At 44.8% G+C, this 14,187-nt stretch overlaps 1 protein-coding gene across 40 annotated transcripts in view; it reads left to right on the top strand.

Annotated features, from left to right (window-relative positions):
• The window catches only part of AFF1 (ALF transcription elongation factor 1), a 198,940-nt gene that overhangs the window by 85,179 nt on the left and 99,574 nt on the right, over positions 1-14,187 (top strand). For 18 of the 40 annotated variants that reach the window (XM_081580924.1, XM_081581046.1, XM_081580912.1 and 15 more), the window contains 2 exons: positions 10,295-10,415; positions 10,812-11,732. In XM_081580924.1, the coding sequence (XP_081437050.1) occupies positions 10,295-10,415; positions 10,812-11,732 (1,042 nt within the window). Of the gene's footprint in view, positions 1-1,656; positions 1,704-10,291; positions 10,416-10,811; positions 11,733-14,187 lie in introns of all 40 variants that reach the window. The other 22 variants (XM_081581042.1, XM_081580893.1, XM_081581038.1 and 19 more) reach the window with 2 other exon arrangements.

Below are 14,187 nucleotides of genomic sequence, written 5' to 3'. Positions count from 1 at the left end.
TATTCTTGCCTGGAAGATTCCATAGACAGAGGAGCCTGGCGAGCTACAGTCCATGGGGTCACAAAAGAGTCGAACATGACTGAGCGCACACACACACTCAGCATTTTAGGGAACCCTGCTCAGAGACAAAGTTTTCTGGAATTTGTCAGTAACATGTTCTCAAGTAACATTAAAAACAGTTACTTTATTGGGCTTCCCTGGTGGCTCAGTGGTAAAGAATCCGCCTGCTAATGCAGGAGACAAGGGTTCAATCCCTGGGTCAGGAATATCCCCTGGAGAAGGAAATGGGAGCCCATTCCAGTGATTCCAGCCTGGGAAATCCCACGGACGGAGGAGCCTGGCGGGCTACAGTCCATGGGGTTACTAAAGAGTTGGACACAACTTAGCAAGTCAACAGCAACAAAGTACTGCCGGCATTTTAGGGACCGCTTCTTAGAGACTGAGCTTTCTGAAATTTTTCAGTAACAGGAAGATTTGTTCTTGTTTCAAGTAACACTAAAAAAGTTTAATAGCCGGATAATATGCATTGTTAAAATCTTCGAGGGTGAGAGTGATTTCTTTTCCCTGGTATGGTTTGTGTAATTGTGTCATTGACATGATGGCCTTCCTCGGTCAGTACTAGTTTTTTGTTTTTAAAATGTGTTTGGAAGGTATGGACTTGGTGCACTGTATCGGGGTGCCTTAGCTCCTCTGTCTCGTCGCCCCTCATCCTGCTTTGGTTGGAGCAGTGCCTCCCTTCCCATACGGCTTCCCCCACACTCCCCCCCCCTTTTTTTCTCCCACACCCCTTTTAAGACCAATTAGTAAGAAAGGCAAGCTCTTGTTCTTTCCCATCTACATGGTAAAAAAAAAATATGCCCCTCAAAATATGTTTATATGCTTTATTTACTTTTTATTTTTTGGCTGTGCTGCAGGGTTTGCAGGATCTTCGTTCCTCGGCCAGGGACTGAACCTGGGCCTTCAGCACTGAAGCTTGGAGTCCTAACCACTGGACCACCAGGGAATTCCCTCTATGACTTATTAAGCACAAAATGGGTTATAGTTGAGAGTACTCCAAGTAAAGAATAGCAGCTGCAGGTGTTTGAAACAGTCTTCAATGCAGTTTTATGAGGCGGCGTCTATAATGCTTATTTAGCATCATCTGAGACTTAATCCAGGATCCAAAGTGAGTTTTCAGAGGTTCTAGGGAGAGTTATTGGAGAAGGGCATGCAGCCCACTCCAGTGTTCTTGCCTGGAGGATCCCATTGACAGAGGAGCCTGGTGGGCTACAGTCCATAGGATCACAGAGTCAGACACAACTGAAGCGACTTAGCATTCACGCAAAGTGAGGGTTATTGCCAAAAAGATCACCGCCCCAGTATTTCTTTACTGTTGATCTTGATATTGTTATATGATTATGCGGTTCTTTTGGGTTTAATTAGAACTTTTAATTATACAATGATTAATGAATACTTTCTTGTGAAAAGCATGTTAAAACAATTTTGAAGCAAGATACTCCCTAAACCCTATCCCACTAACCCTAAACACCACCCAACCCTGATCTGGTGTTCCTTCTGGATAGAATTTTGTAAAGTGTATCTTTTCAGACCTTTGCTCCACACTAACATGCCTGCAGAAGCACCTGGCAGATTCTTTTTTTTTTTTTTTTTTGGCAGATTCATTTTGAAAAGTAAATTAGCATGTCTCTCATCAGAGAAGTGGGGTGAGTCGTTTTTTTTCCCTCCAGGTTTGCCCATCCAAGGCTATCTCACTCTGAAACTCGAAGAGTGTGCCTTTAAGGTATACAGAGTATCTTAAAGGTTGATTGAATTTTGCAAAATGGAAACACATGCAGCTCTTTCAGTATTTTAATGAGGCTGAGTGTTCTGTGGCAAGCAGTTAGTTTGAGATGATCCCCTGGGAGCTTTTCCAGGAAAACAACTGTGACATAGTGCTATTTTGTCATTTCACTTTGTCTGATACTTATTTTAGATTTTCTTTTAGGATTAAGTCTCTGGTTTTTTGTTTTTGTCTTTATATTTATTGTATGTGTTAAGTGGCAGGGGAGGTAATGAAGGTGAAATCCTGGCACAGTTTAGCTGAGTGATTTTTATTATGAGAAAGCCTGTTGTGAATTCTTCCACGTGCACAGAGAGGGAGATGAAACATTCTTCTTTCTTTGAGGCAACATTTCTTCTACCTTAATGCATGGAGCCACTTTGATTTCTCACTTTAAAATGTCTTTATGGGGGGAAAAAGGTCTTTATGGTAAGGACGAGAAAAAGGTTGGACATTTGGTTTGTAAAGCAAGATATGCAAAACTGTTCTCTGATCCCCGGATTATAGGAATAGAGGACGTGAAACAAGGGGGCCAGAAGATGGACTTGAAAAGTCAATAGGGGTGACTTTCAAACAATGGGATTGGCCAAAAAATTTGGGTATTTGTTTAAGATATTAGAGAAAAATCGAAACGAACTTTTTGGGCAACCTCCAAAAGTCACTCACACAACGAGTTAAGCACCCAAGCCTGCTGTCTTTTTTGCCCATCGTCTGTGACAGAGGTCTCCACTCTCTAAGCCAGAGTCGCCTGTCTTTTGTGCGTTTTGCTCTGTCCTTTGTATGTTCAAATCCGAAAGGCATAGGGCTTCAAAAACAGTGAGAAGGCTCATTCCTTTCGAGAATGAACGCACCCCGTTGATTTCCGGATTTCCCTCTTTGACACCCAGGAAGATAAGTACACAGGAGAAACTGCGCTCTGTCCTCCGAGGGAGAATTTAAACCTTTCAACATGAGTTGGTCACATCCATCACAAGGAGATCTGTGCGAAGTGACCAGTCAAGGGTGATAAATGAATAGTCAGCTGTGCATGGCCTGCCCCATGGGCCGAGTTGCCATGGCAGCGCCCGGTGGCATTCGGCCCCCTGCGTGCCTAACCTAGATTAGCAGCAGGGCCCGTGGGCTCAGCCCAGGGAAGGTGCTTCCAACCAGACGACGGCAGCGCACCCAGCATCCCAGGCCCAGCCCAGGTCTTCCATCCACTTCTTCCACACAGGCAGGCTCTTTTCCTCTTTTAGTGCAGGAGAGAGAGAAAGAGGGGGCTCACTTCTCACCAGTCCTTCCGGAGCTGTGGTTTCTTCTTTTTATCTCAGTGTTCTAGCACATGGGCCCAGACCCCCAAGGGGAAGCATTTGAAAAATGGGAGTCGATGGGCCCTGACAGGCCTCAGCGTGGGGTTGACTGAGGGACTGCTTTCGGGTGCTGACTGGGCAGCTCTGACTTCCTCAGGGGTCTCTCCAACCTCTCTGGAAGTGAGCGCACCCTGGCAGCTTCTGGCTCTCCCAGCTTCCTTCAGGTTCCTGGGCTCCTTCCTGATGGAGAGGGCTGGAATTCTGTCAGAGCATCTGGAACGCAGCCCACCTTAGTAACGGCTCATGGATCTCATATGTCACTGCTCTCTCGCCAGGCACTGGAAATTGAAGCCTGTGGTTTCTTCCTCCATCGGTCTTTCTAGTTCATTTAATTAAAAAAGAAAATGCAGTAGAGGAGGTGGTTTAATGCATTTTGCAGAAATCTTTCTGAGACATCCACGTCGAACATTTCAGACAGTGGACAATAGTATGTAATCCAAGAACCTGGCCGCTTGTTGTCGCTCAGTCGTGTCCAACTCTTTGGGACCCCATGGACTGTAGCCCGCCAGGCTCCTCTGTCCATGGGATTTCTCAAGCAAGAATCCTGGAGTGGGTTGCCATTTCCTTCTCCAGGGTATCTTCCCAACCCATGAATCGAACCGGCATCTGCTACATTGGCAGGCAGCTTCTTTTCCACTGAGCCATCAGGGAAGCCCCAAGAACTTGGCTGCTGCTGCTGCTGCTGCTAAGTCGCGTCAGTTGGGTCCGACTCTGTGCGACCCCATAGACGGCAGCCCACCAGGCTCCTCCGTCCCTGGGATTCTCCAGGCAAGAACACTGGAGTGGGTTGCCATTTCCTTCTCCAATGCATGAAAGTGAAAAGTGAAAGTGAAGTCGCTCAGTCATGTCCGACTCTTCGAGACCCCATGGGCCGCAGCCTACCAGGCTCTGACTTAGCGGCAGCAGGTGGAACTCATGAATATCTGCTGGGTGGTCAGACTTTGCACCCTCCCCCCAGGGGCACTTCAGCACGTGGGCTTGTTTTTGAATGCAGTCAACCGCTTCTAATCACCATGTGACTTGTTTCTCGCCCCCTAGGTGGGGACTCCTGGGCTGACCAGAAAGCTGGCACTGAGGCCCTAGGAACATGGCCGAGGTCAGCCGCCCAGAAGTTAATGGGAGCGGAGCCCAGGATCGGGCATATAATGGCTACTTTAGTGCAAGTTTATTTATAGCCTGTTCTTGAAAGAAATTAATGTGAAGAGCCTCTGAACACATTAGAGATGACTTGTGAATCCAGAGGTTATTATGGGGTCAGTGACCTTAAATCTGTAAATTAAAAAAGTCTCTAACATAAGCATTGTAGCACAGTTTTTATAATTTTAAGAGCAACTTCATGCTGTCATTCCCCCTTCCACCATCTCTTTTTTTCCCTTTCCCTCCCTCCACCCTTCCTCCCATTCCCAGGGACCACTGTTGGGTCCTCAGGCAGGGACAGACCTCTGTGAATATGTTTAATTGAACATGTGTTTTATGGCTCCAAGATACTCCACCGGCAGGCATAATACCCAAATTGTTGATATGTACCTCTCTGAGACTAAGGGATTATAAGAAATTATGCGTGATGCCTGCATGCTAAGTTCAGTTCAGTCACTCAGTCTTGTCCGACTCTTTGCAACCCCATAGATTGCAGCACACCAGGCTTCCCTGTCCATCACCAACTCCCAGAGCTTGCTCAAACTCATGTCCATCGAGTCGGTGATGCCATCCAACCATCTCATTCTCTGTCATCTCCTTCTCCTCCTGCCTTCAATCTTTCCCAGCATCAGAGTCTCTTCCAGTGAGTCGTGCTCAGTCATATCCAACTCTTTGTGACCCTCCAGGCTCCTCTGTCCATGGGATTTCCCAGGCAAGAATCCTAAAGGTGGGTAGTAATTTCCTTCTCCAGGGAATCTTTCCAACCTAGGGATGGAACCTGTGTCTCCTGCATTGGCAGGCGGATTCTTTACCAATGAGCCACCTGGGAAGCCTGATAAGAAGTTATGACTGCTGGTAAATTAGCACACTTTAGCATGCCTTCTTGTTCTGCACAGTTGGAAGCAGCCTGAAAGCTTTGCTAGCTAAACAGTAATTCAGAGCACAGGCTTTGGTGTCAGGCGACCTGTACTTGAATTTTCAGGTCTACCATTTAATATTAATAATAGCAAGATCATCTCTGAACCTTCCCCCCCCCCCACCTGGGGAACAGGGTTAATATCTCCTCACAGAGCAGTTGTGAATATTAAATAGACTGATACGATGTCCCTAAAGCAGTGCCCGCTGATTGGCCTATGCTAAGTGAGGACCATCCTTGGCTCTGCCCCTCTCAGCCTCACTGTTATTTTTCTGGGTGAGCCTGAAGCAGTTATAGAGCCCCCGAAGGCTGTGCTCTCATACTCTCCAGAGCCACGTAGGAACTTGTTCAACTCACGGACTTCAGGCGCCACATCAGATCAACTTGATCAGAAACTCTGGGGGCGGGTCTCTGAGGTCTGGGTTTGAACAAGTCCTCCCTGTGCTTCTGACGCTCACTTAAGTTTGAGTACCTCTTGTCTAATGCAAAGAGCCGTGAAGAAATCAGTGAAGGGGAACTCGTCCCTTCGAGTCTGCTGGCATGGTGCTAGGACCCCCTCTGATACCAAAATCCCCGGATGCTCAAGTCTCTCTTAGGAGATGGCCTCCCACAGTCCCTCCATGTCTGAGAGTTCCTCATCTCCAGACACGAAGGACCAGCTGTAAGGCACTTGATGTGAATAGTGATGAAGTCTAACAAGGCTGGTGTAGGGATGAAGTGATCCTGTGAGAGCAAGAATGCATCTCCACCCCCCCCCCCGCCACCCCTTCATGCCAGAGGAAAAACTGCCACCTTTAATTAAGAGAAACGGTAGTCAACTTGTAATTATTCAAAGGTAATTACAGAGTTTATGAATCACATAGGACATTTACTGCTTCCTAAAATCCCCTCATTTAAAATTCTTCCATCCACCCCCTCCTTGCTTGCACCTTGGTTTAAAACCAGTGATGTGTAAGATGCTGAACAATGGTTTACTCATGCTAGTCACTGAGTTAATGTTTTTAAAATGTAAACTTACCCTGATTTCAACAGGAAACCAAGAAAAAGAAGATATTCTTGAGAAAATGTGGCCAATACTTCAACAAATCATTCCTTAAGCCACTGGAAACTTCGTTGTTGTTTAGTCACTAAGTCTTGTCTGACTCTTTGTGCCTCCATGGACTGCAGCATTCCAGCCTCCTCTGTCCTCCACTGTCTCCTGGAGTTTGGTCAAGTTCACATCTATTGACTCAGTGATGCCATCCAACCATCTCATCCTCTGCTGCGCCCTCTCCTTTTGCCTTCAATCTTTCCCAGCATCAGGGTCTTTTCCAGCTGCAAACTTAATAAGTAAAAGCCAAGTAAACCAGAAAGCCTCCAGTATGACTGGCAAAATCCTGTTAGTTACAAGAAAGTAGACATTCTAGAAAAACGAGGGCTCACAGTTTACCCTGTGTTGTCCTGGGGCTTGGACTGGTCACTTCCTGTCTCTTCTGCCTTCTTCTGCCCTGCCCAGGGGCCTTGGTGAGCAAGACCCAAGAGGGAGTTGCCCAGCAGACAGTGTGGGTGAGAGTGTTTTCTCTCACCAAGTTTAGACCTCATAAAACTCATCCTACCGGTGACACCTGGGATGGCTTTTCCCCACCTCACTATTTTGGGGTTTCTTAGTTGAAGGGTGATGGTGAATAAGAAAAAAAAATACTCAAAGTTCATCTCAAAACTGACATAGGAAAAAAAAAGCACCCAATAAAGTCTTTTAAAACCTAAAGGAAAAAAAATTGCTATAATATTACATACGTCTGCCAATGAAATCTGGGTGTGTCTTTTGAACTTTTTTTTTTTTAATTAATGAAGTAAAACCTTTAACTAAGCAGAATCTTTAGTAGAATTTCTTCCCGGTAGGAGGTATGCGCCTCAGTTTTTGAATCAGGAACCAGTGTTTGGAATTTTGTAAAATCGGGTTCTTCTCATTATTTATGTAGCAGCTTGTATTATTTTGGAATAAAAATCTAGAAGCATGTTAAAAACCCTAACTGCTGAGATTAGACTGAGATGATCGATTTAATAATACTTGTGTAACTGTAAACCAGTGTAGCTTGTCTTCACGTGCATGCAATTGACAGGAAACTTAAGCAAGGACCCTGAGCAGCCTACCAGTTAAGGGACTGCTATTACACACGCTCAGTTTTCAATCCAGGACTGAGAATTTTGTCATTTAGGGTTCCCTTTTTTAAGGCAAAGGTAGCAGTTACTCAGAAGTGGGCAGAGCTCTTAAAGCCACGGGCCGTGAACACTCATAAGCAAATCAGGCTCTAGAAACTCCACTGATGTAACCAGCAGGATCAGACAAGGGAGAACTGCCTCTGTGAGGAGAACAGCAAAGCAGACACCCTTGCAGAGCTGCTTCCCCTTCTCCAAAAGCCAGTTTCTGGTTTAGTTTTCCCTCAGTGTTTTCATTGACTCACATAAATGTTCACATTGTTGTTCTCTTAAAATTTGATATCAAAATACCCCATCATTGAGGGAAAGTTTGTGCTGTCGTGGTCCAAGCAGGTTATTCTTTACTACATCCCAGGGAATGCAACCAGGTAGGTTAGCCTCTACTACGCCACCCCCACCCCCCACCCCCAACCTATAGATTGAAAGGCTATAGAAATAGCAGAGTCATTTTTTAGTGATTGTAATTTTTTAAACACTGTTCTTACATGTCTCTTTCAGAGTTATATTTGAAAAATACAAGTAATACACTGTAAGCCTAGTGACTGCTTTTAAATTAAAAAACATTGAGTGTTTAGCTTTTATGCAGAGTGCTCTGCATTAGCACCAGGAGACAGGAAAATATGAGAGGTTCTATTATGATGGGTCTTCCTCTTTTCAAGGGGAAAGGGGAAAAGAGAGGGAGAACCACATGATATACCATCAGGTGGATTGGAGGAAGCCTTGAGGGTGGGTGAAATTGGAGTCACTCCAGATAGTTACTGGTAGTTGGAAATTGGGGCTAGGGTATGTGGTTGAGAGAGAGAGAAGCAGAAGAAATTCATGTAATGAAAATGAAAGCGTCAAAAGTCCACAATATCACTGAGGAGCAGGGAGTAGTCTTGTGTGCCTGGAATATAGAGGTGATTTGCAGGAGAATCATACTTTGTGGGTACACTGGTCTTGGAAGAATGGTTATCCTTCAGTGAAAGGGGGTTCTGGGCTTGGGGGGATTAGAACAGGAGGGTGCCCTTGACCAGATGTGTTTGGGAAATGGACAAGGCTGTCAGGCAGAATGCGCATGGTGGGCCAGCTAGGAAGCAGTGAGGTCATTTTTGGGGTCCATCTAGATCATGGGGGAGTTTTTAATGCCAAAGCAAGGGTTGAGAGTTGATTCTGTAGCAGCAAAGAGCCATTGAACGCTTGTTATTTTAAAATATGGGTTGTGACATGAGAACCAGAGCCTTAGGTCAGATTTCTTTGCACGAAAAGGCTGAATTAGAGGGATGCAATGTCAGGGAGGCAGGGAGACCAGTAAGTAAGCTCAGGTTAGGGAAATGAGAGAAGTCCTGAGAGAGGCTGAGAAAGGGGGTGGAGGGGAGGGTGTCCAACAGCAAGGCTAGAATTTCTAAGGCACGTAGTGCCTTGGAGAGACAGCTGAATATTTTTTGATTTATTCAGATAATAAACTAGGGGAAAAGGTTCAGTAGATATGCTAAAGCACGTCTATGAGGGCAGAAGTTTTTTTTCCAATGGTTTTCCAATTTTTTTTTTTTTTTCGAATAATTTAAAAAAAATTTTTGGCTGTGCAGGGTCTTCCTTGTTGCATGGTCTTTTCTTTAGCTGTGGTGCGTGGGCTTCTCATTGTGGTGGCTTCTCTTGTTGTGGAGCACAGGTTCTGGGACACTGGGGCTCCAGGAGTTGTGGCTCCAGGGCCCTAGAGCACAGGGTCAGAAGTTGTGGTCCACGGGCTTCCTTGTTCCGAGGCATGTGGGATCTTCCCAGATCAGGGATCGAACCCATGTCACCTGCACCTGACAGGTGGATTCTTCACCACTGAGCCACCAGGGAAAGCCCCTTTTTAACAGTTCTTATTTTCATTATTCTTACATATCACATGTGGGGGTGGGATGGCCTGGCTTCAGTTCTGACCTAAGGGAAGCCCGCTTCTGGTTTATACGCTAAAACTGCACTCTTGTGGGTTTCCATTTTTTGTGATTTGTTTGACAGATCTTAACCCCTTTGGTGCCTGATCTTAAGCCCCTTCAGGGCTGATGATTTAGGATACATTTTTATGTGGTTTAAGTTGGGCCATCAGAGTATAGGTTTCTCCGTGGTAGAGCTGACATCTAAAATCGGATTTTCCCATCCTTGACACTTGAAATAAGAAATAAAAATTATCTTTTCAGGTTTACATGCTAAGACACTTCCAGGAGAGTGGGCTGAAAAGAAAGTAAATGCTGTTTTGGGTGCCTGGTAATCTTTTAATTATGAAATAAGCCCTTTGATTTTAATCTTCCAAAATGTACAATACTGATCCAGGAAAACAGCCTTTTTAAAGTTCACATCCTGCTGACTTCTTCAGATGAAAAGCTTCCACCTCTACCTGGTATTTTGCAGACTGGAAGCAAAAATATCATTAATCTTGTCTCAGTTCCCCCACTGACTATATAAAAGACTGTTCCGTTTGGAGTCAGTCCTGAGCCGCAAAGGCAGGCGGGCAAAATGATTGCTTAGGTTTCCAGAGCCAGTACTGGAGCTGGAGGGTCACAGCCAGTTAGTTGACTGTTGCCTTAATCTAGGAGCAGGATGAGGCACTTGGGCTTTCTTTCTTTCTTTTTTTAGTATTTGTTTTTATTTATTTATTTGGCATGCAGGCTCTTTGTTTCAGCATGCGGGATCTGGTTCCCTGACCAGGAATCGAACCAGGCTCCCTGCATTGGGAACGTGGAGTCTTAGCCACTGGACCTCCAGGGAGGTCCCTTGGGCTTTCTTTAAATCAACTCTCTGTTGTCACAGCTTTTTGAGCTGTCCTTGCCTCCCTCACAAACGTGCGTGTGCAGCAAGGCTTGGATACTGATAAACTTTGTTTCTGTTCTTTTGTGGCGTCTGAAGCAGCTTGTACAATGAAGACAGGAACCTGCTTCGAATTAGAGAGAAGGAAAGACGCAACCAGGAAGCTCACCAAGATAAAGAGGCATTTTCTGAAAAGATCCCCCTTTTTGGAGAGCCATACAAGGTATTTCTTGAATACGGGAAAGTCCGATTTATCAGCATGTTTGACTTTGTGTTGAAAGTGAGTCTGAACAAGGGTCACAACTGTGGAAATAAGACAGTTATCCTAGAGATTGTTTTTGAAAACAAAATATATAAGTCCTCTGAACCTCATTAATCAAAATGATCAAAGTTTGTGGTTTTCTTTCGTAATGTTCGTGTCCTGTATTTAGTAATATTTGTCCATGGCAGGCTTCTCAATAGGGGAATTGAGTTGAAGTTGCATGTTAAATTGTGTTACACATTATATTGAGATGTTTCTTTTCTAACGGCATTATGTAACATGGTTTTTACTAAATGGTGATTTCCCTTCTCTCTTTGTCCCTTAGTATCTAACTCTGCTGTCTTCTCTTTTTTTCAGACAGAGAAAGGTGATGAGCTATCCAGTCGGATACAGAACATGCTGGGAAACTATGAAGAGATGAAGGAGTTCCTTAGTAGCAAGTCCCACCCCCAGCGCTTGGATGCTTCTGAAAATAGGCTGGGGAAGCCAAGATACCCTTTATTTCCTGAGAAGGGAAGCAGCATTCCACCCCACTCTTTCCACACCAGTGTCCACCACCAGCCCGTTAACACTCCTGCCTGTGGACCACTTCCTGCTAGTAACATCGGCCACCACCCAAAGATGGCACAGCCAAGAATGGAACCGATGCCAAGTCTCCACGTCAAAAGCTATGGCCCACCGGACAGCCAGCACCTGACCCAAGAGCACCTCGGTCAGGAGGGGTACGGCTCCAGTCATCACAAAAAGGGTGACCGCAGGGCTGATGGAGACCACTGTGCTTTGACGACAGACTCCGCTCTGGAGAGGGAGCTTTCGCCGCTGTTCTCTTTGCCTTCCCCAGTCCCCCCTTTGTCCCCTGTACATTCCAACCAGCAGACTGCTCCCAGGACGCAAGGAAGCGGCAAAGTTCCCAGCAGTAGCAATAGCAATAAAGGCTACTGCCTGGCCAAGTCTCCCAAGGACCTAGCGGTAAAGGTGCATGATAAAGAGACCCCTCAAGACAGCACAGTGGCGGTGGCCAGCCTTGGGGTAGCCCCTCCTCAGCCACCTTCTCAGACTTTCCCCCCACCCTCCCTCCCCTCAAAAAGCCTTGCAATGCAGCAAAAGCCCACAGCTTATGTCCGGCCCATGGACGGTCAAGACCAGGCTCCTAGCGAATCTCCCGAACTGAAACCCCTGCCGGAGGAGTACCGGCAGCAGACCTTTGAGAAATCAGACTTAAAAGTGCCTGCCAAAGCCAAGCTCATAAAGCTGAAAATACCTTCTCAGTCAGTCGAGGTGAGTGGAAGTTCTTATCTGGGGCAATTCCGGTGGGAAGGAAGATTTGAAGGGGAGGTTCTGGAGATTTCTGGGCAGGGGTGTCCGTGGCCTTTGTAGAGGGAGATTCCTTCCTGGGTTTAGGATCTTGTTGGCACACAGGAAACTCAGGTCTGAGATGGATTGCTAATGACAGATACTGAAATGTGATTTGTAGGAGGTTTTGAAAAATCTTTTTATTGAGCCATGATTAACATACAGTAAAATATAGAGATGGTTAGAGAACAGTTTACTCTGTTTTGAAAAATGTGTACACTTGACAAATGTATATGCCTGTACAACCTACAACCCACAACCCTGTCAAAGCAGTGGACAGTTCTATCATGAAAGTTTCAGAAAGGTTTTGAGCTGTCTTTGATATTTTTGACTTTGTGGCAGGGTAGGGGGCGGCACTGACTTCATTAAAGAAAATATAAAGAAAAAAATTGTTTTGGTTGATACATCCTCTGCCCCAGTTAGTTTTTCCTCAGATCCAAACCATGAAAAAGTAAAAACAAGAGGTCAAAATGTTGGAGGCAAAGTATTAATTTTTAAAGAGTTGTTCCCTGTAAATTGTAAGAAACTTTGAAACTAAATTTCGGTTCTATTTTATTTACCACCTACAAAAGAAGAGTGGGGTTGTGGTGACATCTCATTTGAGAGTGAGTTACAAATATAATACAGAATGTTATTCAGCTATGGCTTTGTGACGAAACCAAAACACTCAATCTTTTTCAACAAAGGAAAAATTACATTTTCTGCTCTTTTGACAAATGGCAGTGCAGTACTTGAATGAGGAGAATCAGAGCTCCCATCCTAGCACTGCAGTTCTAAATTAGCACCAGTTATTCAAGTTCACATTCATAGTGCAAAGTCAAATGTTTGAAGTGAATTTATTTTAGCACTTATCTGTTAAGGTAAAGCCTGTGGTTCAGTTGCATATATAGACATTCTGATTTGCATATCCATTGCTCAAAGACTTGTGTGTGCACCCAGATACCACTTTTACATAGTGTTGGAAGGTTAAAAAAAAAAAAAAAGACTCCAAGATCCTCAGCTAGAAAGATAACCCTTATCTTGAAGGAGGAAAATCTGTTTCTTTGTGACTTCAGCTTTTGGGTTAGAAGAGGTTAGGTTTCTGGCCACAGTTAACTCTTGAGCTGGAGTGTCTCTGGTTATCTTTGAAATGTGACTGGTTTGCGGGCTGAAGAAAAATGAGAAATGGCGGGGGTGGGGGCGCGGGTGGAGAGGATGGTAGAAATGACCAAGATGGCAGAACTTTCCCTTTAACCATGTAGGTTATACATATTCACTGCTGTGAGGCATTTATTGAACACTCTGTGCTGGGATGAGCAGTGGGGAAGGGCAGAGAATGAAGGTGGAGAAGAATAGAGGTCCTCCCTCCTATGGTCAGTCGTGTCTGACTCATGGTGATCCTGTGGACTGTAGCCCACCAAGCTCTTCTGTCCATGGGATTATCCAGGCAAGAATACTGGAGTGAGTTACCATTTCCTCCTCTAGAGGATCTTCCCTACCCAAGAATTGAACCCATGTCTCCTGCGTGTCCTGCATTGCAGGCGGATCCTTAACCATTGGGCCACCCGGGAAACCCCTATGGTCAGTCAGTCCTCCTTATAATTCAGAAAGAACGTATTGGAATTTTCTTTGCTTTATTTATTGGAGAAGGAAATGGCAACCCACTCCAGTACTCTAGTCTGGAAAATCCCATGGACGGAGGAAGCTGGTAGGCTACAGTCCATGGGGTCGCAAAGAGTCAGACATGAGCAACTTCACTTTCTTTTTGCTTTATTTATCAAATAAGGTCTGTTCTATTTTCCTAGTTTTTTTAAAAAAAAGGTAAGGAGACAATTTAACATTTTTTTTTTTCCTGTCAAAAGAAAACTAAGCAACTAAATTTGCTTTAAAACTATTTTAAGACAAATTAGCAAATATTTGCATTGTCTACCAAATGCCCAATCATATGGGTAAGCCCAGGGTGGGTCCCTGCCCCAGAGAAAAGGCAGGCTAGTGTGAAGGTCAGCCTGCACACAATGACACAATTCAAGAACTGTCTGCTACGAGGTGCACAGAGAAAGTCTCAAACTTCAGCCTTAAGATTGTGAACCCATGTAAATTCAGCCAACAGATTTTCCTGCAGACTTTTTAGGTGAGAGGATGGCAGATAACGTTTTGCTTTCTTGGTTAAAAAAAAAAAAAATGATAAGGCCAATTGAGATGTCTCCAGGGTCTTAAAGCTCCGTGGACTTAATACATATTTCAAACATAGGACTGCATTAGATGGCCATTGCATATTTTCTTTTTAACTTGTTTTTAAGTGGGTAATTGCTTTACAGGGTTGTATTGGTTTCTGCCTTAAAACAACACAAATCAGTTGTAAGTGTACATATTCTTGCATATTTTCTGAGTGGACCTTTGA

The sequence above is a fragment of the Giraffa tippelskirchi genome, chromosome 1 (genome assembly GCF_054371585.1).
Source record: "Giraffa tippelskirchi isolate mGirTip1 chromosome 1, T2T-mGirTip1v1.2.pri, whole genome shotgun sequence".
NCBI classification, from domain to species: domain Eukaryota; kingdom Metazoa; phylum Chordata; class Mammalia; order Artiodactyla; family Giraffidae; genus Giraffa; species Giraffa tippelskirchi.
Note: the sequence above shows the minus strand (reverse complement) of the source record. Positions and strands in the feature narration are given on the sequence as shown.